At 41.3% G+C, this 23,189-nt stretch overlaps 1 protein-coding gene across 1 annotated transcript in view; it reads right to left on the reverse strand.

Moving 5' to 3' along the window:
- Positions 1 to 23,189, reverse strand: part of atad2b (ATPase family AAA domain containing 2B) — a 126,320-nt gene that overhangs the window by 59,712 nt on the left and 43,419 nt on the right. The window contains exon 24 of the mRNA XM_033648440.2: positions 23,035 to 23,163. Coding sequence (XP_033504331.1) covers positions 23,035 to 23,163 — 129 coding nt within the window. The remainder of the gene's footprint in view (positions 1 to 23,034; positions 23,164 to 23,189) is intronic.

A 23,189-nucleotide genomic window follows, 5' to 3' on the forward strand; every position in this document is an offset into this window, starting at 1 on the left:
GTAGTGCTATTTATCAGTCTGTATTGTTTTGGTGTGAGCTGTCAATTGTTGGAGATATTGGCCGTATAGATGTCTGACTTCTCGCCAATACAATGGAACTAGATGACCCTCGGCTTGTGGTGCTCAAAGCACCCAAACAATATTGTTGAAAAATACAGCAATGTCTCTTTCCAGGAATCATGACCCAGTTACTCAAGATAATCCACAGACCTTGTTGTGAGCAGTTTCATGTAGGAACTATTTTCTTTCTACTGAACTACGTCCACCAACCACATCACCACGCAGAAGGAAGCATGCATCTACTCATGGACAAGAGGTGTCCAGCTGGTCTGCTCCCCTCTGCTCCCCTCCTAGTATCCCTATTGGCAAATGAATGAGTATATCTGTTATCTCTACATACAGTAGGTCTATTGATGATGATTTTTGTTGTATGTGACTTCCATTTCATCATGTGTATGTTCATAGTGACTTTATGTGATAAAATGCCTTTGTAATTATGCTGCAAACCATCTATCTATCTATCTATCTATCTATCTAAGCATTAATGGAAGGGTTTCCCACACATTCATCAATTTGTGGCACACCGCCACATCCTTGGCATGTGCTGCCACAATTAAATTTTCTTGTTTTGTCTCCGCCTCATTCTCAGCAGAGTGTAGTCTGGGCATAGACCGAGTAGTAGAGCGCCAAGCGTTGTGAAAGCGCAACTTAACCGTTCATTAATTCATATAGCTATAGTGTTGTCTATCATTTCTCCAACCTACTTTAGATATAACAGACCACATGCCGCTGGAAACCATGCACCCTGTGGTGCAGAGCTAGGTCTCTGTTGTGTAACAGCAGCAGGAGAAAGGTTGCTTTCACTCGCCTCTAATCCACTGATGTAATCTGATCAGCTCTGATTGATCCAACCACAAACTGATCAAAAGGAAGCCGAGGAAAAAAAATAATAAGTCATGAAAAGTTCAACTTGTGCTGTCTTCAGGGACCCACAAAAATGTCTGAACTCAATCAAGGGACACAGACTGATAACAAACAAATAAACCAACAACCTAAAATATCAAAGTTTGATTTGGGGGTGAACTGTACCTTTAAGCCACAATTCTACTTAACAGTCTCATCTTCACACATGCACTGCAACTCTATCTGCCAGTCTTGTCATGTAAGGCCGGAGTCAGCATAAACATTTCATAATGCCGAGCCAAGTTAAAGCCTAAACAAAAACCCATTAACTTTAATGGCTACATGAACCCCATAATTTGCATATTCCATATCTGCCTCCCTGCTTCACTCAATGCCAACAACTCAATTTATTTGAAACAGCATATAGTTGCATACATATCAGGTACAAAACTCTTGTTTTTAATCATAATATACAGCCATTTCACAGAGCTCTGTGAGGTGTCAGACTCCTCTAAGGCAACTATGGGCTGACTATGTATTAGCTGCATATCAGTATCAGTAAGAAGGGAAATACAGTCACAAGGTGGAGAAGCTGAAGACATAATTCAGTCGGAGCATCTATCTTTTTCTGTCCTTCTCTCTGCTGCTCAGTAAATGGCCAGTGAGATGACGGTGCCTGTGGTGCCCTCTCCTCTGAAGACAGATATGCCCTAATGCACCAGCAGCTCCAAGCACTGTTGAAGATGTCAGCCTACGCACACACGTACATACAAAGCAGGGTTTGAAAGCCTTCTGGGGGAAAGGTCTGTCGCCCACAGCAAAAACATGCATACAGACAAGCTATAAGGCAGGAGTGATGAGGTAAGGAGATGTGCACTGGTTGGCTCATTTGACTGACATTTGAGTCATCACACCTCTTGTGGAGGGAAGAATACACCTAGGACGGGGCCTCCAAGGAGAATAGCAATGTCTCACAGCTAGCCACTGGTATTGCCCACAGTGCTGTGAATGGCTCAGGCCCATCTCACATCCAGGATATAGTCTTACCCGTCCACTGTGCTCTACTATTGCCAATCAGCTTGCTACTCCCTCACTACAAAGGGGGGCCCGCCTAAAGCTCTACAAAATCTGGACTGTTGCTGTCATGCCTCTACAATGGTGCAACAAGCTCCCTATTGACATCAAGACAGCAGGAACTCAACACATCTTCCATCACAGACTGAAACATACCTGTTCAGACTTAACCACTGCCCATTAATGACATCCTTAACATATCTATGATTCTGAGGCAGAGCAACTAGCTGGCAGCTAACGGTGCTTACAGCATGAACAGTGCTAACAACAGCAACACCATCCCAGTATCAGCAGTATATGCTATATGAGCACAGTGCAACATGGTGGCGATTAGCTAACCAATGGGACAGATACATAGACTCACATGCATTAATATGCATGTATGGCTGGACCGTCAACCCAACAAAGAACAGAGAAGCTCGGGTAATAACACACACAGGCAGCGTGACTTCATTCTCAGGATGCTATTACTCTCTACTCTATAGTGGTTTGCTGTTATAATAATGCTCTGAATGTCTTAAACAGAACCTTTAAAAAAATTCTCTTATTGTCTCAAATTGCAGCACTTGAAGCAGTTCAGCATATCTGATGAAGTTACTATACTTGCATGATTCTTGCAATTTTTGGAGTTGTACAGATTTGATTTAATGCATTTATTGTGCCACGCTTTTCCACCAAAATTGGTGCGGATATGCTGTGTTTTTAAAAGCAGGGAAACCCGCTAAAATAGGCGATAGAATCCCTCCCACTGCCAGTGGACAAGTTTGCATTTCTGTTAGGGTTTTTTTCCGGTGTGTCAGATTTGAACGTGTCAGAAAAGAGTGTTAGTGAACGGTAAAAAGCAGCATGGAGGCCAGCGGAAAACATTATGGTGGTTACTTCTTGTTTTTATATTATGCAGTCTCTCATTCAAATTCTGGGCAGCCTTACTTGGAACTATGTTTGAGTGCTGCTTGGACAGAGGCAGACGGATTTTGTGGCTGAGAGGACAAAGAGTCATGGAAGTTACTGAATGTCACACCAGAGGAAGGGCAAAGTCTTGCGTGACTACTGGCTACAGATTCTGACTACTGCATAATCATTTGTCCTGGAAATAAATGCCAATTGTAAACTTCCCCACTAAAGTCAAAGGCCAGATGTTAGTGTGTGTTGGTGGGATTTTTGTCCAGTGGGCACGGGGTTAAAATCACTTTGGAAAAAAGCATCAGCTACATAAATGTAATTTAATGAAACCACTGAAGGTCAATACTACATACTCTCACCATAGGAACTTAAGATAAGTGCACAACATGGATAAATAAATCTTTACCAGAAACATACTGCATCATCTATCCTTCCTACAACCAATCCAGAACATCTTATTATAAACCTTTGTAGATACAAACAGTTGGAGGTCCTAGATGGGATCATGAGTTAGATCACTCCTGGATATGTTACTATGTTACTGCTATAGCTGCTTTAACTCTGCTGACCATCTGACAAAAGCCATACTGTGTGAAGGATAGCCGTTGTACTTTGTCAGAACACTTATACTTGCTAGACTGATTAGATTAGATACCAATTAGATACCCTGCAAGTCTGTTAAGGGATTCAGGTCGTCACAGCTGTGTAATAATGGGACTCGGCAGAAAGGATATTAAATTAAACACTTTTTACGCAGGGATTCTTTGCTCTACATAGACACCTTACTAGATCAGTTTAAAGAATCACTGACTTTCTATATGGTGGCAAATTAAATCAAAAATCAGTCTCTTTCAGTCACATGCATGGGGTTATGATGTCTTAATAATTTACCGGTAAGGACAGTGAGTAATAATCTGCTAAAACTAACATTTTTGTTGTTCCATGCCCCAAATTTGAACATTCTGTGCCCCTGTGATCATCTGCCTCTCAGTGGTGATGCTAAAACAAGCATCTGCTTCCTTACATGATCACGCTGTGCTGTGTCCGCTGGAAAGTCTTCTTGTCTCTGATCTAACTTTTCCAGGACCTTTACTTCTAAAACGTGTTTTTTTAAAAGTCATATTCAAGAGACAATGGGCTCCTGCTGTTACGAACAGCATTAAGGAATAATGCTGTGTTGTGATTGCACAACACTGCTGCATATGAGATAGGCCGCTGCACTCAGAGTAATGAGTTTCTGCACAGAAATAAAGTTTGCTTTCTAAAGTGTTTTTCTTCAAAAGATTACATTTATATATTCATCATTATCTAATGGATCTGAAAACATAAGAAAGTAACAGCTTACATTTTGTCCTCCATGAAAGAAAAATTGGATATAGGTTTGGTGTTCTGATGGGCTCCTCTATCTAATGGCAATTTTCCCAGACAGTGTCTAGACTAAGGCTAATCCAGGCTCAAACTGCCCCATGGTGAAGTTGGCGTCGGACTTTGAGATGTTAGGAGGTTACTATTGATTTCTCCCAACTCTTGCTTTGGCTGATTCAACAATTTTGCCCGCAGGCTGTAAACAAAACAGAGCCAGACACCAAAATAAAACTCTGTATTAACATTTATGCTCAATAAAAATGTTCTTATGGAGTCTGTAAGTTGTCTAGCCGAAATGAAGTGAGTCTGCTAGTTCAGGCAGGCAATTCAAGTGATACTGTGCACTTGATCTGCTAATCTGTCAGCTGAGTTCCTGCATTGTCATTACCAAGTGAATGGTCTTTTAAGGTGTCAAACTGAGTTGCTGATTCTGAACTGCAATTTGCACTGCTGGAGCTTCCTATGTATTCATACCCCACCGGCAGCTGTTAGTGTTTCTTTCTTGCTCCTGCTTTGACTTCGTTCTGCAACAAAAAGTACCTGGTGAAGTTTATTATGTTTGGCTGTAGCTAAATTACATGTTCAGATATCTAATACATATTTCTTGTCAACTATTATTATTCTACTTAAAGGTTGTCAGGCAGTTTGGACAATTATATTGTACTGCTCAATAGCCTTTAGAAATGTTAATAAAACAACTTGTACAAAGGATACGCAGCATATATAGGAGTGATTCTGATGAACTATCACTAGCAATACAACAGCCCAGTCGCCAGAAGGAGTGGTTGAAATTATGTATGTTTCTGTAAACCACAATACATTTCATACGTATTATATCAACATTTCCAAGGTGACATAATTCTGAATGCATGTGTATGGGCTGACTTTGTCATCAAGAGGTGGAGGGGATTGTGGATGGCGTGTCACCTTGGCGAGACGGCTGACAAGCAGCAGACCACAGTTTGAGACCAGCAAAGAATACAACTAGTTCTTTTGCAATCAGACATCTGCCGCATTTCCAGCCGTGATTGTGCCACCAAAAGCCAGTGTGTTTTAGCAGGACATTGGCAACCTATCCAGCCACTTTAGTGTTACACCAATGGCTACGGTTACATGATGGCTTCTCATTCAGAACGTAATAAATCTCAATGAAATCATTCGGAATTAAAGTCTTTCCAGGTAGTTTACATGGGAAATATTCATTCCGAATGAGGGTTTACACAGGAGATCAGTTTAATCACCTTTATCCAGGTCCACACAAGGTTTGAGGCAGGGAAGGTTTCTGATTGGATAGGGGGCAGGGCGGACGTTACGTGTTTACATTTACCGGAAGAAAACACTGTAGTCCTCGCTCTGGATGACAAGATGCTTGACGACGCCGTTCTTAGTGCCATTTTGGGGCTTGTTTTGCTTATATTCTTGAAGCAGCAGTACGACAACAACCTTGTTCTGCTAATGCTTCGTCTGTTGAGGAGGAGAAGGGAGGTAGAAGGTCGAAGAGGGGAGATAGAAGACCGTGCTCTGGTGAATGGAAACCGTTGAGTGCAACGAGTCCGACTGCTTTATCTCAGCCCGTTGCTATGCGCACTATATACGTCATCGCGCCAGAAGGGCAAGGAAACGAGCATGCGCAGAAAGACCGGAATGAACTTAAAGAGGAATGAGTGTGTATGTCTCGCTAAAAAACAACCAGTTTTGTCGCTTTAGTGGCAAAAAAAAATTGTGACATTGCTGCATTTCCAGCCATAATCAGGACACCAAAAGCATATCTTACAAAAAATATTAAATGATTAAGAATGATGGTAATAGTTATATGACTGTGATTAATCCATGGTCATGGTTTGGTATTTTGAAAGGCCTCAGCGTCCTTCACCGTCTGCATGCAAGCATATTGAAGAGGCTCCAGGGAATCTAAAAAGTAGAGGTTCTGTAAGATAACGACCTTGTAGATGTTCAGACATTAATGTTAAACAGAGTGGACCAAAGGATGCGATACAACTGTTTTGACTCCTCCAAGACAGCTTTATTACATGTGCTTCTGTAAGATGTGTGTGATACACTAAATATAAGGCTGAATCATTGCTGTTAGTCTAAGTTTGTGGTATGGCTGTGTCCATGCATACATGCTATACCAGGATCTTCTTTGATGTCAGATTTGTGTTGTATTAAACATATATTCACGAAAGATCAACTGAGACGTATTTTTTTTGTTATTCATCAAAATGAAGATTGATTGACCAAGATTTTTTTTTTTTTTTTTTTTACATCAGCAGGTGTTTTTTAGTGAGACATCAGTGGCATTTCCAGCTGTGATTGTGCCATTAAAACCGGGTATTTTAAGCCAAATCATGATCTTTTTCTAAGCATAACAGAGTGGATTTTTGCATAAACATAATCACATTAACCACAGTCAGTACGTTTACATGTAATTAGAGAGAATCGATTTACTGTGTTCATCCAGCTACAACCGTACTTTTACAATACATGTAAACATGTAGGTCCAACTGAAAGTTGGACTAATAAACCCAGATAATGCACTTGGGAGTCTAATTATTCCTGCATGGATACAGTCAATCGGACCCAAACTGGCCGGGGTGCTCGGCACATCCTCCACAATGTCCTTCCCAGGCTTAGACCCAGGAGTCGAAAGCATTAAAAGCATAACAGAAGAAAAAATTGGGTAACAACATGGTGAAATCTATAGCCGTGCAATTTCGGACGAACGGAATGTTCAGAGCTGTAAAGTTGTCCACCATGGCACCAATTTGCAGCTAGCTAACCATAGCTAACTTGTTTGTTGATTGTTTGGTCTATGACATAGTAGGTAAACCGGAAAAAGGCCCAACACTAACAAGATGAAAGGCGGTATATCGCCGCCTACCATAGTGGACCTGGACATACTTTGGTCGATAAATTGATTCCACTCCTGTGCTTGTATACTGGGACAAGGACTGTAGTCCAATGAAATGGCTTTGTGGAGCGATAACTGTAGCTCAACTTAAGTGTTGTTCAAAATTAAAGAAACTTTAAGTTTCAACATGTCACATATCCATGGTTTGCAGAAACTTACATTACCAGCATTTATTCTGCTGACTGGGTTGAATATTAAAATGATTAGATGAGTGTATTCACATCCCTATGTATAAAAACTCTCTTCCCTTTCAGGTTATTGGCTGCACTTTTGGGAGATTTTCTGAAGCAAGGGAAGTTCATATATCCAGCCTTCCCACACTTCTCTTACAATTACATTTCAAAACTTTTTCATAACTTCAAACCAATTTTCCAGTGTAGTGTAATAAAGATCAGAGATTTGCAAATAACATCTTTCCCAATATGCACACTCTAAATTTAATCAGGAATTCCAAAGTGCATTAACGAGAAGCAAAATGTAAACAATAGCCTTCAGTCGTCTGGACCGTACTTAATATTCTCCATTTATTGAGCCACAATGAATACTGCCCAGAAAGCTTAAAATGTGATGCAATCTAATTCAAACACTCGGCAATAAATCTTGAAGGTGATAATGTTCCATTTTTCGAGACCACCAGAGTGACAGGAATTCAATCATTTCTGATGCTGTAGTTTGCAGTGGGATTGGATTGGTGGAACTCCCTAAATGGTGAGATGATTAACAATGCTTTGATATGAGAGCAAAGCATTACTGAAAGTCATTGAAAAGGTCTGCAAGAGAAAGAGAGCAATTCACAGCCACTTATCCCTGACTCAGACCCCAAAATGGCATGTCAATGCCACAACAACAAAGAGCAACAACAATTAAAAAGCTCTTACTCAAATCTGTCACATTGACGCTGCATGGACTGACACACGACAGATAAGATAGTCTGATACATAACAATGAACCATTCACAGGTTGGTCTTAGCGCCAGAGAGCTGATGAGATACATAACTGCCCTCGACCTTTCATGACATGTCATAATGAGTGGTTAGCAGGGAAAGAGCAGTTTTGTTGAGAGAACATGTATCTCATCTCTGGGTTTAATGGAGATGTGGTGATTAGCCTGGATAAGTGCAATTCTAAGAGTAATTTGATGTAATTAAAAACCCGGTCTGCGCGCACTCCTTTTCTTATGGTGGTCTAATGTGACTCATGTCGCTTAATGTGGCCATCTATTCCCCAGAGTCCCCTGAGACACAAGCATGGATGGTTGAGTTTGTGTTTAGGAGACTTAATCGCCACCACAGAACATGTAGACATTAGCTTATCTATTATTCTGGGAAAGAAGACGTATCAGTAGCAATAACCACCAAAACCAAAGCACCAAAACTACCCCACTGAATATTTATAAAGCAAGTACACACATAAAAAATGGAATAGATGTAGGGGTGTTGTCTCATGGCATTCCCAGAGTATGGGGGGGTAATATATTTTAAGATACATAACTGTTCTACATTAAAATGTCTAAAAATGACTGAACCTATGTTATATACTTTGTGGAGTTGTGTTCTAACATTATTCCAGATGTTTCCAATGGTGTTCAAACCCAGAGAGTTTCATTTGGTCGCCTGTGAATGTCATCATATCGCCTTTAACCCACTAAGTTGCTCTAACTTCCAGAGAAACATCAGACGATACGTCACTAAAATTCATAGATGTCCCAGAAATTAACTCTATATAGTAATCCAGCAGCACATTACATCATACACTTACATACAACCATGCATACCAACTGTCTAAATACTGTTTAAATGTAATGTGCTGCTATAACAAGTCGGTAATGCCAGGCACTGAGCTAAGGCATACGGTGACGTTATAATATTACAATACCATTGAGTTACTGTAAATTGAATTGTGTCCTTGGATAATTTTAGGGGGGAAACGACTGCCTTTGAGGATTTAGTTCTGTTATACTCGCCCTTGTTTTGTTTGATAGGAAGTTGTCTGTGCTTTCTGTTTAAAAAAGAGGCGACATTGAACATTTGTTTTGCTTGTTCTGTGTTATAACTTGTTTTGTGTCATTGTCCTTGTCAAAAATCTTTGACATCTTTTTTATTTTAGAAATTTCAAAAATGAGTTGTGTGACTGGTGTTTTAAAGGGTTCATCTGAATTAGACAGTCACACAGTAACACAAACAAACTAACCAGTGGCAGCATGTAGGGGTGTAACAATCCATCAATCTGGACTGATATCAATTTAATGGTCAATGGTCCAATATCATTGATGCAAAGTGAAAACCTCGATCATCTCTGGAATACGCCTTTATTTTGAAATTCTGTGTTACCGTCAAATAGCAGCAGGCAGATAGCGAGCAGTCAAGAGAAAGACGGCAAGGATAACTTTATGTTCTTGGGAATAAATCAGCAGTGTGGAAGTATTTTCGATTTTACATAAAATATGGGTCAACACACAAAGCACATGCCGTATGTACACAATGCCATTATGAGAGAAGACACAACATACCTGCCTGGCCAGTCATCTCACTCCGCTAATGCAGTGACTTAAACCAACTGTGATTAAGAAAAAGCATAAATAATAGATGTCATGTGTAAAGCCATGAGAGGAAATGTCTGCTAGCTTCGAGGCTAATTTATGCAATGTAAACGTGCTTAAGCCAATTAAGAGTAACTAGCAAGAAACAACTGTTTTGTCTGTGAATCTTGAACAGTTATTATTAAGCTGGACTTGACACTTTTGTTAAATGATGCTGTTGATAAATGTTTCATAGTTGTTTGGTGCAGTTTGCCGTCAGGGCTTGAAGACAGATAACCCTGAGGTTTTGGGAAAAAGATCATTGCTTAGGTTAATATGAAAACATTTCTTCCAGAAAGGTCTCTCTATGACAGGGAGCCCTGAAGTTAACTCATCCAATGTGATATGTTATCTGCATTCGTGGAAGCAATTTAAAGTAAACGTAACTGCACTTTAGCTGATACAGTTATTTACATCATTTGTGTTGTCTTAATCATTTATGGTCAAAAGCTGAAAAGAAAGGGCTGGCAGCTTCTTCTGTAACAGACTATATACACATATGATATCCGCTGTCATGATAAGGTAAAGTGGTGAAAACATTCTCAATATAGTATACACTTAAAATGATAGAGAATCTTTTTTTTTTCAGGTGGCTAAAGTACATTTTGCTGCTTTTCTGTCGCTCTCTACAAAAGCATCCAAACTCCTTTGACAGAAACAGTAATTTTATTTTGCAGAACACAGGAGGTGCTGGAGTTTGGATGTTCTACCCGTGTCAGTGCGGGTTTCCTCTGGGTGCTCCAGCTTCCTCCCATGATCCAAAGACATGCAGGTTAATTGGTGACTAAATTGGCCACATGCGTGAATGTGAGTGTGAATGGTGGTCTGTCTCTATGTGTCAGCACTGTGATGTATGGCGACCTGCCTAAGATGTACCCTGCCTCTCACCCAACCTCGCAACCCCTAACAGGATAAGCTGTTATGGAAAACGAATGAATAAATGCACGTATTTCAAGAACATGATTTCTGCCTGAGTCACATCAGAAAGATTTTCCTCTGCAACAGCCGTTGTCACATAATTCTAGAAACGTTTCTAGATGGTAGTTTAACAATGAAGACAATAACTTCTATGATCCCACTCTACTTCACAACATCATCAAAGCCGTTCTTCTGTTACTGCACAGATTGAGAGACCCCTAGTATCAGGAATTACATCCTGTGCATTTAAATCAGACCCTAGAAAAGCAGCTCAACCTTGCTTCTCTTTCCCAGTGGCCACTCGAGGTATTAAAGCATTTTTTCCCTTAGGCCACCACCATAAAAGAGATGCCTGTCAAACTGTTGACAGGACACCTCAAACTGCAAACACAGTATACTATGACTTTTTCTATTATGAATTGCCGATCCATAAAGGTTTTGCATTCATAAAACTTTCCTCAAGCCAAGAAAAAGGTATTGAACAATTCTTAACGTCATCACAGTGTCAAGTCCATGAGCCAGGCGTGAACTTGTGGAACACAACTACGCACATTCGATGAGCCCTGGAAGTAAACCTGGAAGCTAGAACTTATTTGGCGTATGCACCAGGTGAGCAATTCTCACTGATTAGGCGCCATCTTGGGGTCTGGTATCCAGGTGTAATAATAAATCCATGGCTTAATTCAGACAACCAGTAACTAAATCTTCAAAACATCACTGCATTAAAATGCAAACCATAATATCCAAAGTGGCCTTGTTATAAAAAGGTAGATGTTAATGAGAAACAGATACCAGCTCACTTTCCATCACGCTGAGTTTGAGGAGTGCATAAAGTCCGAAAGATAATTTGGATCTCACAAACAAATCTATAAGTCATTCCAACTAATCAAGCACTAATGCATCATGTTTGTGCAATTGTTCCAGTCAATTACAATTTACCAGAACCAAGCAGAGTAAGGGAATACACCCCATTAAGCTGCTTGGCGTTTACTAGCTTCTGATGTTTACTGAAATTGACTCATCGACTGCACTATGGCAAAAACAATGAGAGTAAAAAGCCCAGGAGGCCTTGTATAATTTTCTGTCTGTAGAACAACCTAAATGCTAAGATGTCGGGCTGCTCTTTAATGTTGGAGAGGAACAGAGGAAAAAAAGAAAAGACAGGCCTTTTATCATACAAAAGCACAGCCCCAGATCCACTTTAATTGGTACGCCAGACCAGCCAATCCTTTGTGAAAATCTAAACCTGTCTACCACCCACGGAAGCCTCTGAATGTAATTTGCGATGGACAGATATTCTTAGAAAGAAAACACAATCTCAAAACAATTAATGTGTCATTTGAGGTCCAGCCATCGGATTCACCAGTCAATCAACAGAAGTTTTGGCACTTCTACTCTGTATGAAGTCGGCTGAGCTTTACAAAGCCTTCCTCACTCATTCACTCCCCGTCTTCTCCCCTCCCATCACCTCTCTAACATCCTTAGGCAGCACAGCTTGCAGTTATTGGGCGTGCACAGAGGCAATGAGCAGCAGCGTTCAATCATCCCAGTGCAACTCTCCGGGCTCATTCGTTTCAGGGAGAAGTATAAGCTGTTTACCATAATATATATATGGTTATCTGCATCGCACAGTAATAAAAAACCAACATTAAAATCCTGTGAAGAGGATCACCACCCAACCTTGTCAACTGTGTACACTTATTACGCAGAAACAACTATACACGGGGATACGCCGGGAGTGAAAAGACCCACAGACACAATGAATCTTCGGAGACACTAACACTGATGTCAGCTCATCTGCACCCTAAAACAATAAATGGAAGCAAGAGGCATCATGGATGATTTTACATTCATTTCACGCTTGGTGCCACAATGATCCAAGAGGCATCTGTGCCCACAAAATGGCAGCTTAAGCTCAGCGCTTATTCGCTCAGGGCTTTGCATGCTTTGCATGGATTTTATCAGTGAGCGCCACTGGGTGTCGGAGTGTGCAACTTAAGATTGTTTCCGCCTGGTTGCCGAGAGGTAGCTTGGGGAGAATGAGTGTCCAGTTCTAATAACTACTAATAGCATCGCCATTTTAGTTTCAGGCAAGACACTTTGTTTTCTGCAGTCCGCCACTAGTACAGTCTAAGAGACGGCATTCACCACCTGTAGTCTGTGCAAGTGTGGAATACATGAGGGCGTTTATATGGACATGAATAACCCATTTATGAGGCTTATCACAGTTATGGTCATATTTGGGATATGATGTGTACATGAGCACAGAGAAATTGGGTTATTCATATTCCTTGTATAAATGACAAATACCAGTAACCCGGTTATGGATTACTGCTGTTTATTTGTGCAGGTGCCTGTGATGTTTGCAAAAAAAAAACCTGCGATGGGACATGAGAGAAACAGGACATATTAAACACTACACTGCACATTTACAACCATTTGACAACTGAACTGTTCATTCCTCGTCCCTCTGCTGCGATCGCCAACAGCTGTCTGCTCTTAATGCATCCTCTCTTTCTCAACCAGACACACTACTAGCCTACTTAGATAACATTATTCCTTAAAGTAGTTACACTACTGGTAGTCATTTATGACAAAGTAGCGTTCTGAGTCAGTTAATAACTTACAGAAACACTGTGCAATAGTCCACCTTCCACCGTCTCTTCCCCTCTCTGTCTCTCTCTCAAACACAGCAGCTTTATCATCAGCGCTACTATGCTCAGGATTTCTGTTAGAGCGACACTTACCTTTCTGGAAATTTTACGCTTTTCTTTGTTTAGGTTAAAATGCTATTAATATGATGACGGCACACTAAAATTTAAGTGAATTCTGTTCCACCAGCGATAAAAACTCATAATTATACCATTCTCATACGGCTCTAAGAAAACTCCGAGCCGAGCATCCTGTCTGTCTTCCCCACGTGGAGGCCTTTAACTGACGTAACTGCTCGCTTTTCTACTTACTAGTAACGTTAACGCTACTATCTAACATTAGCACTGTAACCTTATTCTAAAACTCATCAGTCATCTCTGACTCCGGTTGAGTTTTAAAACTCCGGGGTTGCGTTTGACTGTCTTGGTTGTAACGTTACATTCGCTCTCCTCTTCAGTGTATCTAACGTTAGCTTGCCAATGCCTGCATCTATCATAGACGTAATGAGGACGTAATGGAGGAGGGGGGGGGAGGTAGGCCTTTGGAGGGAGGTGGAGTTGCAGGAGGAGGGGGATGGGACTTTGGAGGGAGGCGGGAGTTGTGGATGTTCAAATTTTTTCTAAGTGCTGTGTGAAATGCAAGAAAGATAAGAGTAGCTTTAACTGGTTTATGACCAGTGGAATTTGTTGAAGTCTGACATATTTAAATCTCTCCGGTCATGTCCAGTAAAAAGATTTCCCTCTGAGAACACTGTGTACTAACAACAAGCAAGCAAGCAAGCCTCTCATTGTCCACACTGAGTCCATTAAATATGCACTTCTCTCATGTCATGTAAGCAAACCATCGTGCCTATCAGCTGTGTGCTCATGTTCATACTCAAGACGTAACCACTTAAAAGATGGGTTAGTAATTGCCGTCATTTTGCGTTTGTACTTTTGAAAAAAAAAAAACACGTTTTGTATTGTGGTACTTGCTGGAAATGATATAACAAACCAAAAGCAAGTAGGTTGTTGTTAGCAATGGTCATTACCAGAAACTTTCAGCTCCACTTGGCTGAAGCTGTGCATGTGCAGACAGCCAGTGATCCTCAATAACCAGCATGAGGTGGATACATGCAACAGTATCCCAGTTTCTTTAGGAGCACTCCAGCTATCATGTTCGAGTTTTTCATAAACAGCACATGGTGTTTACATGCTCAAACACATAAACAGGATACTCCAAAAGCCTGATCATAAACACGCTATTCATATCCATGCACACACACTCTAAGATAAATGATATAATAGCAGCTCTGATTTGAATACAGGAATATATTAGTGCAAAAACATACATACACCAGTATTTAAAAAACGCTTTGAAGAAAACATTGTTTTGCATTCGCTGAATCAATTTGCCAAACAAGAAAGGATCAACTGCAGGACAGAATTTCATTATCACATTTTCTTTTCCAATTCTCAAATTTGGAACAAAAATGTGAGATGAAGGAAGAAAACAAGTGCAGAAATCTTCACAGGGGGATTGGGTGACATGAGGGTGTTTATAGATCACTTGGATTGTACAGTCATGACGTACTGGCCAACTGTGTGCCCACATTTTACTTAACTCTCAATTAACTGGAATGCATCAAATCCAACACTCGTAGAGCTTTAAAACAGGGACAGTGGCAACAACTGGTTTGTACTGGTTTGTTTGTTCACTCGTCAGTAGCAGCTATAACCCATCATTTATTTATCATTTAGATTTTTAACTGTGCAATACTGCACGGTTTCAGCTGCAAACCTCTATGTAATTTGCGCAATATAAGTTCAACTGGGCACTATTCTTCTCATGATTATAGGGTATATATTCACCACACTTGCAGTAAGATACACATTTCTCTACATATTTCTTATATTTCTTATCCAACATGCTTATACACAGAATAAAAGCAACTGTTGTCCAGTGTCCCCTTGGGAATCAATAAAGTAATTCTGATTGTGAAGCTCCTGGAAGTAAAACATATACGTGGGAGATATTACGGACATCAGCTTGTATGCAAAACACATTGGCTTCAAGGTTAAACCTCTCCCTTCAGTCAGCGTAGTGCATCCTTGTAAACAGAAGAGGCAAAGATGAGAAAATCAAGTTAATAGAATTGTCTTCAACAGTGCTTTGTGTTTCTTAAACAGACAAAGTGCCCTCCTATTAACCTATTTCCCCGTGTACGTCACAGGGCTGTGTGCCTGCTGTCCCTTTGTCCTGAGCGCGAAAAAAAAATCCAGGCCATCCTTTCATGCGGTAACTACTTCAGCCCGGGGTAAAAGGAAGCACGATGGTTTATTATGACTTAAATATCCCATCAAGGTCTTGTGATGGATTGACATTGGCAATGGGGAGAGGAGCTGTCTGTTTACCGTGATGCGAGATGCAAGGCAGGGGAGAGGCAACACACAGCAGTGTTTCATCTACATGAATACAGCCTGGTGCCTGTTGCCTTGGGCGTGCTATTGAGTGACGCGGAGGACACATTATGCAGCGCCTGCATCGTTATTCTTTTCTTCCGCAAACAGTTCAACAGTTGAATAAGGACCATCTTGTCAATCGGCAGTGGAAAAACACTGGTGAACCATGCCAAAAAAAACAGACTGTGTGAGGTTTTTTTTTTTCCACCAAAGAGGAAAAGCAGCACACCACTTAGGTCTGACTAAGATATTTAAGAAAAGCAGGAGAATAACCTGACATTTATATTTAGCTAAGCAATCAATAGCACATGTTTTCTGACTGTCTGATTTGGCTTGTGAAAAAATGTCAAGAGTGAACGAGAAAAAGAGAGGACTTAATTATGAATGAAAGGAAGGCACTCCATATGAACCAGATCCTTGTGGTGATGCACTATGAATGAACCCAGGGCTGTGGCCCAGGTAATGGGCCTGGGGTTTTCTGCTCCTCCTGGGAGTGAGTGACAGGCGAGAGGGGGAGGGGGGGGTTGAACGAGAAAGAGCTATGAGAGACGGGGAGCGGAGAAACCATGACAGAGCTATCCATGCAGGCTAATGGAAACCACATCCTTCCTCCAGTTTTCTTGTGCATTAACAGCAGAGAGGTCTCCTTTCTTCCTCCCCCTGATTGACCCGGCAGCAGCAGCAGCGGCTGCCCCGGCTATCTCGATCTCAACAACCGGGCTTATCCACGGCCACTGCTTTTAACACCTGATTCAGAAATATCCAGAGCCTTCAAAAAGCTTTTCGTGGAACCTTCTCCACGGTTCCAAATAGTGCATCTCATTCCTGCTACCACTCTCCGTTATATCTGAATGTCGCAGGCAATTCTCGGCTCTAGGCGGACGGGAAAGAGGGATGGAGGGAGAGAGGGAGAGGTGGCCCAGATAAAAGCCCTATAGAAAAAGCAGACACCAAAACAGCTGCAGATAGGCTTCCCCCTGCAGGTAATGATCTAGGGATAACTTTAACCTTCATGTGTCCTGACCTTCCGTGGGAGACGAAGGGAAAGCCAGCGACCCCGGTGTGACCCAGCTGCAGCGGGTGTATTTCCACAAACAGTTTATTCCTTCAGCATCGGCACAGAGGACGCATCTCCTCCACCGCATGCACTGTGCTTTCATTATGATGTTGTGTCACATCTCCAGGCACAACTGACTCTGTGATCAATTAGCCTAATAGCTGCCTTGCTGAGGTGCTCCAGGTGAGAACATGCTGCCGATGTCACAAATTAATCACCTGAGTTAGCCTAATTAATTAAAGCCTCTGGTGGAGGCTGATAACGACTCTCCCAAGAGCTTCTAAATTGGTGGTCCGCATCTGTGACATTTGGCTTTACAGATAAAAACTACAGCTAAAAGCAGCAAATACGTGCCTGACTGCTGACTGTCACCCTTAAAAGGAGGAATAGAGGTCTGTCTGGGTTACACAATTATCAATTGGTTGAATAATATTAGCATGAACTCTTTTTTTACCTTGCTTTTATGAGTTTCACATCATTACAGATACGATAAGTGAGACATTATATCAGCTTAATGCACAGTAAATTAATCAATACTCTGAGACGTGAGTTCATAAGTTACAATAACGTGATAAAATAAAACACCAAGGCAGTGAATGATAAGTTTCTGAATCTTTTCAAGTTGACTTTTTGTTGACAGAGTGTCAGAGATGTTGAATCAGCTCAGTGGCAATTTAGACTGAAGTTACTGATTGTGTAGCATTGCACTGTATTAGACTGAACCATGTATAATATGTACTGACATGAAAATATGAATCTTTGAAAAACTACTGGATCAGGTCTGACATTAAAGTCTTCCATCAAAGCTCCATTAGTTCACCCCGGAGAAGACTAAATTATATTTGGAGAAAATTAAACAATTAATTAAATAACACCTCCCTGCTATAGAGCTGTGTTTTTTTTTCCAGGCTTAGCAGAACAAGATAAACCGTAGTGAGCTCGAGACAAGAGTCTTACAGTATTAATGGTGGCCAACAGAGGCCCTCATCTCTCAAGAGGGCACCAGCTCTCTGGGAGAAGGGATGGTTTACCCAAACAGCAGGTGTTCCAATGGGGACGCTCTCATGAGGGACAAGCGCCACCTTGTGCTGGACAGTTGTACTACACAGACACTCAGAAATGAATCTAAACTTTGGCTACAACAAACAGACTGTAATAAGTATCAAGGCGTACAGCTTCAGCCAATAAATTCATTCATGTCATGTCATCTCACATCATCATCATTCCTGCCTCAAAATAAAATTAAGCTGGGTCACACACAGGGGCGTAACTCACTGGGGGGAATGTGGGGGACATGACAGTATTGAATCCCCCTGATTTTAAGGTCTGAAAACTAACATATTAAAATAAGGTATAGGAGTTGGAATGGTGTTTATATCTTATAAGTTATAGAAATTAAACAGGGAAAAACTTCACAAAATTTCAAAAAATTGTACAAAATCTTGAAAAGTATTAACAGTATGTATAAAACTGGAGCTCAGAGGGTCCAGTTTTATTACTGTAAGTGGAGATAAATGTTAAATCTTGAGCACCACAGGGTTTAACGGGGTGAAAATTTGTTTTTGATATATCTCCAAATTATAAAGGATATTTCAAAAATGACTTTTGCATACTTTGTTACATATTAACATGAAAAAAAAGATTTTTACTCCTCACTTTACATATTTTGTTTTACTGCACCACCTTTATCAACATGACGACCGTGCTAACGTAACATCACACTGTAACACTTTGAGTAAATTTCTGCCTTTGACATATTTGTATTTAAAAGCCTCAAGGCTCTAGTTTTATAATAAATAAATATTTTGATGTTCATATTGCTTTGATGGAGGGCTTAGCACAATATCCAGATTTCTTTTCTTTCAGTTTTTATACTTTTTTTTTTTTTTTTTGCCTTTATGCTTTTATTTGACAGAACAGTAATTGAGAGGGGGGGGGGGGGGATGACATGCAGCAAAGGGCCACAGGGTGGAATCAAACCTCCAGCTGCTGCAGCGAGGACACTGCCTTTTTTTCTGAAGACATTTTTGGTTGCATTTTTTGCCTTTAATTGACAGGACAGCTAAGCATGAAGGGGGAGAGAGACAGGGGGAATGACGTGCAGCAAAGGGCCACAGGCTGGAGACGAACCCGGGCCGCTGCAACAACAGCCTTGTGCATGGGGCGCCTGCTCTATCCACTAAGCCACCGACGCCCCACAATATCAAATTATCACTAGACTATTATTGTCACTAAAGGATTTCTTGATAAATCCACAGATTTTTTTCTTAAATAAATAAAGCTATCAGTCAAATTCATCTTTAAATCATTTGTGGTTCTTCCTGTTCTCGCTTTGTTTCCCTCTCCACCTCCCTACATTCATATTTTAAGAGGCTCTGGATTATTTACATATCATCATGTGCATACTATTAACATGGTATCAAGATTTCAGCACATTAATAGCGCAGTTATCATCAATAGCGGTGTACTGTGACACCTCTACGTTGAGGTGCAGGGCAGATTTTAGTGCAAGTCTGAACGTAATCCAAGAAATAGCTGGAAAATCACACAAGTTTAAGTAGGTACCAACCCATCTCCAGAATAGTATTACTGTGCGCTGTACTGTACTATATTAATCAATTTCATCTCTTCTTAATGTATAAAATACTTTTGTTAAGACCATCCACTTCATGAAGGCGACAAATCATGATTATGAAAAACATGGTTACGTTTTGTTCTACCTCAGGTTGGGGTATCTGAAAAACTACAGCCCTTTGGAGGATTTGTGCCTGTACTAACTGTGTCCCCCATATTTGAAGTCAAAATTACACCACTAATCACACAGAAAGGGGATTAACTGTGATTTGCACAGATAATGAAATGAGTTCGGTGATTTTTCTGAGAGGATGTCACAACACCAGTGTTTCCACAATACTGGAATCTCTGACTTCAATACAACACAGTGAAAAATATCAATATTTGATACCATTGTTGACACCTCTGGGAAAATTAACATTGAGGGCATGCAATTTAAAATTAATATTAAAAGACAAATATAACAAGGCTATAACATGAGGACGATTCCTTCTTCTCTTGAGAGCAGAAGCAGAGAGCGGCACAATGACTGTAGTAAACATTAACAATAGGAGAGAGTGAGAAAGCGCAAATATTCAGTATTGATGTCTTGATAAACCCTTTTTTTTGACTGCACTACACAGCACATGCCACATATCCTACCTCTATTCTCCTATGACTTAATCTAGATTCTGGACATCTCATGATGGCTGCTAAAGACTCCCTTTAAGATCATATCATTTCCATTATTTGTCGAGGTGGAATCTAGAGGGCATTCTCCAGATTGCATGTACAACTTGCTTACCTCTGATTGGCTCAGGTAACAGCCTAATTAGTCTGCCCCCTGCCCATACCTGGCCTTCCCTTCACCCTTAGGCACCTGCCGTTTACCACAGGTGGGCATGTAATTGCTCTGTGGCGTGGTCATGTTCCGAGTGGTTGGGAGGGAGCAGCCTCGCTAATGAGGCTACTCACTGTGATGCTTCTCCACTGATGAGAAATGTATGCACGTGTGTGTGTGTGTGTGTGTGTGTGTGTGTGTGCTTGCGTGCGTGCGTGTGTGTGTGTGTGAGCAGGCAGGTGTGTGGCATCGCATATACATCTGGTATACTGTTGTAGTACAACCCAGCTGCTTGCTGCTGCGTCAGAGACACAAAAATAGGTGAGAACCAAAGTTTGAGAGTGTGTGTAAGTCAAAGAGACAGAAAGTTGACGGTGTGTGTTTCCTGACTGTGTAGTGGACGCAGCACTGCTGTCACTCAATGCCAGCTTTACACCTGACGACTTTTCAAACTATTTCACGGTCACAGGCAAATTTCCAATGTCGGAATAAAATAATGAGTTTTAGCTCAGTCTGTGGGCGCTCCCATGATCTCGATCATTTGGTGTGGGGCGGTCATAAAACTCTGTGCTGTGCCGTCTTAAGTCAGTGATTTTCTCATACTGACATTCAGATAAAATTAAACATGTTTAATATTACCGTACATTTTTAGTTTTGGCTCATGCAACTACTTAAGTTTGATGATGTGGACACTGTCAACAACCTACAGCTGTGCTCTCTCCAGCACAAACAGGAAGCAGCAAACCAGGTACACAGAGGGACTCTGGGGAGGCGCAAGAACATGAACAAGTCTCAGTTCTCTTTACTGCGGGAAACAGGGCAAAACTAGTGGAGTTGTTAAGAGAGCAAAGGTCTGAGTTGATGTCAGCAAGCATCTAATTCATTAACCAGCACTTATTTTACTTGGAAATCTTAATTTTTCAAACAGCTCTCAGGGTTTACCCCAAGAAAAGTGTCAAGTATCCTTTGACGAGGGCTGGCTGCAGCCTGGTGCACGCCGGCAGCCAGTTAAGTCAAATTAAAAAAGTTTGTATGTTTAAAAATTTGCATTTGGTCTCATGTGCATATTGGATATGATGGAGATTTGGGGCCTGTCCCATTTCTACCCCTTAAATCTGCCACTTGGTATTGAGTGCCCTCGTTTGCGAGATAACTCTTGATGAGGGAAGTGAGAAATATAAGGGTAGACATCTTTCCCTAAGAAATGGCGTGCAGGCATAAGTCACGCGTAGTAGCAACGCAATGACAATGCCAGCTCCAGTGCTTGTGTTGTGGCGTGTGCTATATTTATTCTTCTTCATCTGATGAATCAACGGAGAAGAAAGTTCTGATCGATTTCTTCGAGTAAGTCGGTTTGTTTAAATATTTTGACGCTGTGTTCAACCGAGTTGCTGATGAGTTTACGCTAGTCCAACCATCTGTTGTTTGTATAGCCTACAGTCCGATCGTACGGTAACAAATTGTTTTCCAAAACTTGCCGAAGTTGCTGACTTGGAAACCACTTCCACTACCTCAATTCTTTTTGGGACACCACTAGCCTAAAAGTGAACGGGCACAACCAAGTGCAAGTGGGTATTTCTAGGGGAAGTGTGGGTATTGGGACAGGACCTTGGTGTGATTGAAGTAGGGGGACAAAACAAGACTTTGCATAGGGCCCCCAAGAGCTAGCTGGTGTGCCTGCTGGACAAGATGCAGCCGTCACGGGGAGAGGCACAGCATGGCGCAAGGACTAAATACAATGGAGAGATCTCACTGCAGTCTTATGTTCCACAGAGGATGAAGAGGAGTAAGTAAGTAATATGATTTGTTGCAGAGTTTTGGCTCCTCATAGTAACGTTATCGTCATCTCACTCACTGTAAGCGCAAAACGCCAGCTGCTGATGTACAAGCATGAACAGTAATGTTACTGTTACACACAGCCTAATGTTAGCCAATAGGTAACATTAACACCAGCAAGCATAACGCTACCTCACTGACTTGGGTCGAACTCCTTATCGCAACAGCGGCTGCCCTGATGTCAGAGGCTCGTGGCTCTGTGCTGTGTGTGTATGTGTGAGTGCTTGTATGTGTAGTCAGTTTCATCTACACTGCTGTTAATTGGAACATTAGCAGAGCGTTTATCTTTACACTCTAGGCTACCATCTTAAAAATACATTATAAAAAAATCCCCCGTGCTTGAACCAGGCAGGGGGTCAGCTTAGGCTGGGCGGGCCGCCCGGCTTAGGGTTTCTGGTTCGCCACTCGTTCCCCCAGTTTCCTCCCACTAAAACAGCACAGTTGAGGCAACGAAGGCTGGTACACGTTGAGACGACAAAATCCAAAATGTAAAGTTTGTATTTGGGGATTATATTGATGCTGAATTAACAAGAATACTGTCTACATAACACCAAGATACTCACACATTCATTTATTTGATACCAACATCTCACACCACATACAGATGTATATAAACACCACCTTTCATCTTGTGTTTCTGGAGTTATATGCTTTTGCGGACTGTTTATATGTCACTCATTAAAAGGTAGTTTGGCGTAATATTTTCCACCAGAACATGATGGGAAATAATCTCAAAAGGTAGTTGTAGTCATGCAAATTGTGACCTTGCAAGATCCCCAGTCATTACAAAATCCTATAGTGTGCGACTAAAAACTCACATTGTCTTTGGATGTTAGAGGGTGTCAGACTTTAGTCTTTTTAAAAATCTTTTAAATCTTCAAGTGGATGGTAGGCTTAGCTTCTCCTATTAGGTGGGTGTGTGGGTTACAGAGGGCACACTCATGCATGATCACTCCAAAGATTAGCAGCTATATAAGTTTCGGATGGAGTCTGACTACTCACTAGTGGTGCACTGTTTTTCAGTGGCCTCGCCCTGAGTGCTGCTCCTCGCCTGCTCCTCTCCTGCAGTGTGCTGCTTTCTGGTTGCCACAGCACCCATCGGCGGCGTCGGCAGAGCTGGCGTCTGGAGGTCTGTGGTGCCCACAGAGGATCAGTTA

Source organism: Epinephelus lanceolatus, chromosome 13 (genome assembly GCF_041903045.1).
Source record: "Epinephelus lanceolatus isolate andai-2023 chromosome 13, ASM4190304v1, whole genome shotgun sequence".
NCBI lineage: Eukaryota > Metazoa > Chordata > Actinopteri > Perciformes > Serranidae > Epinephelus > Epinephelus lanceolatus.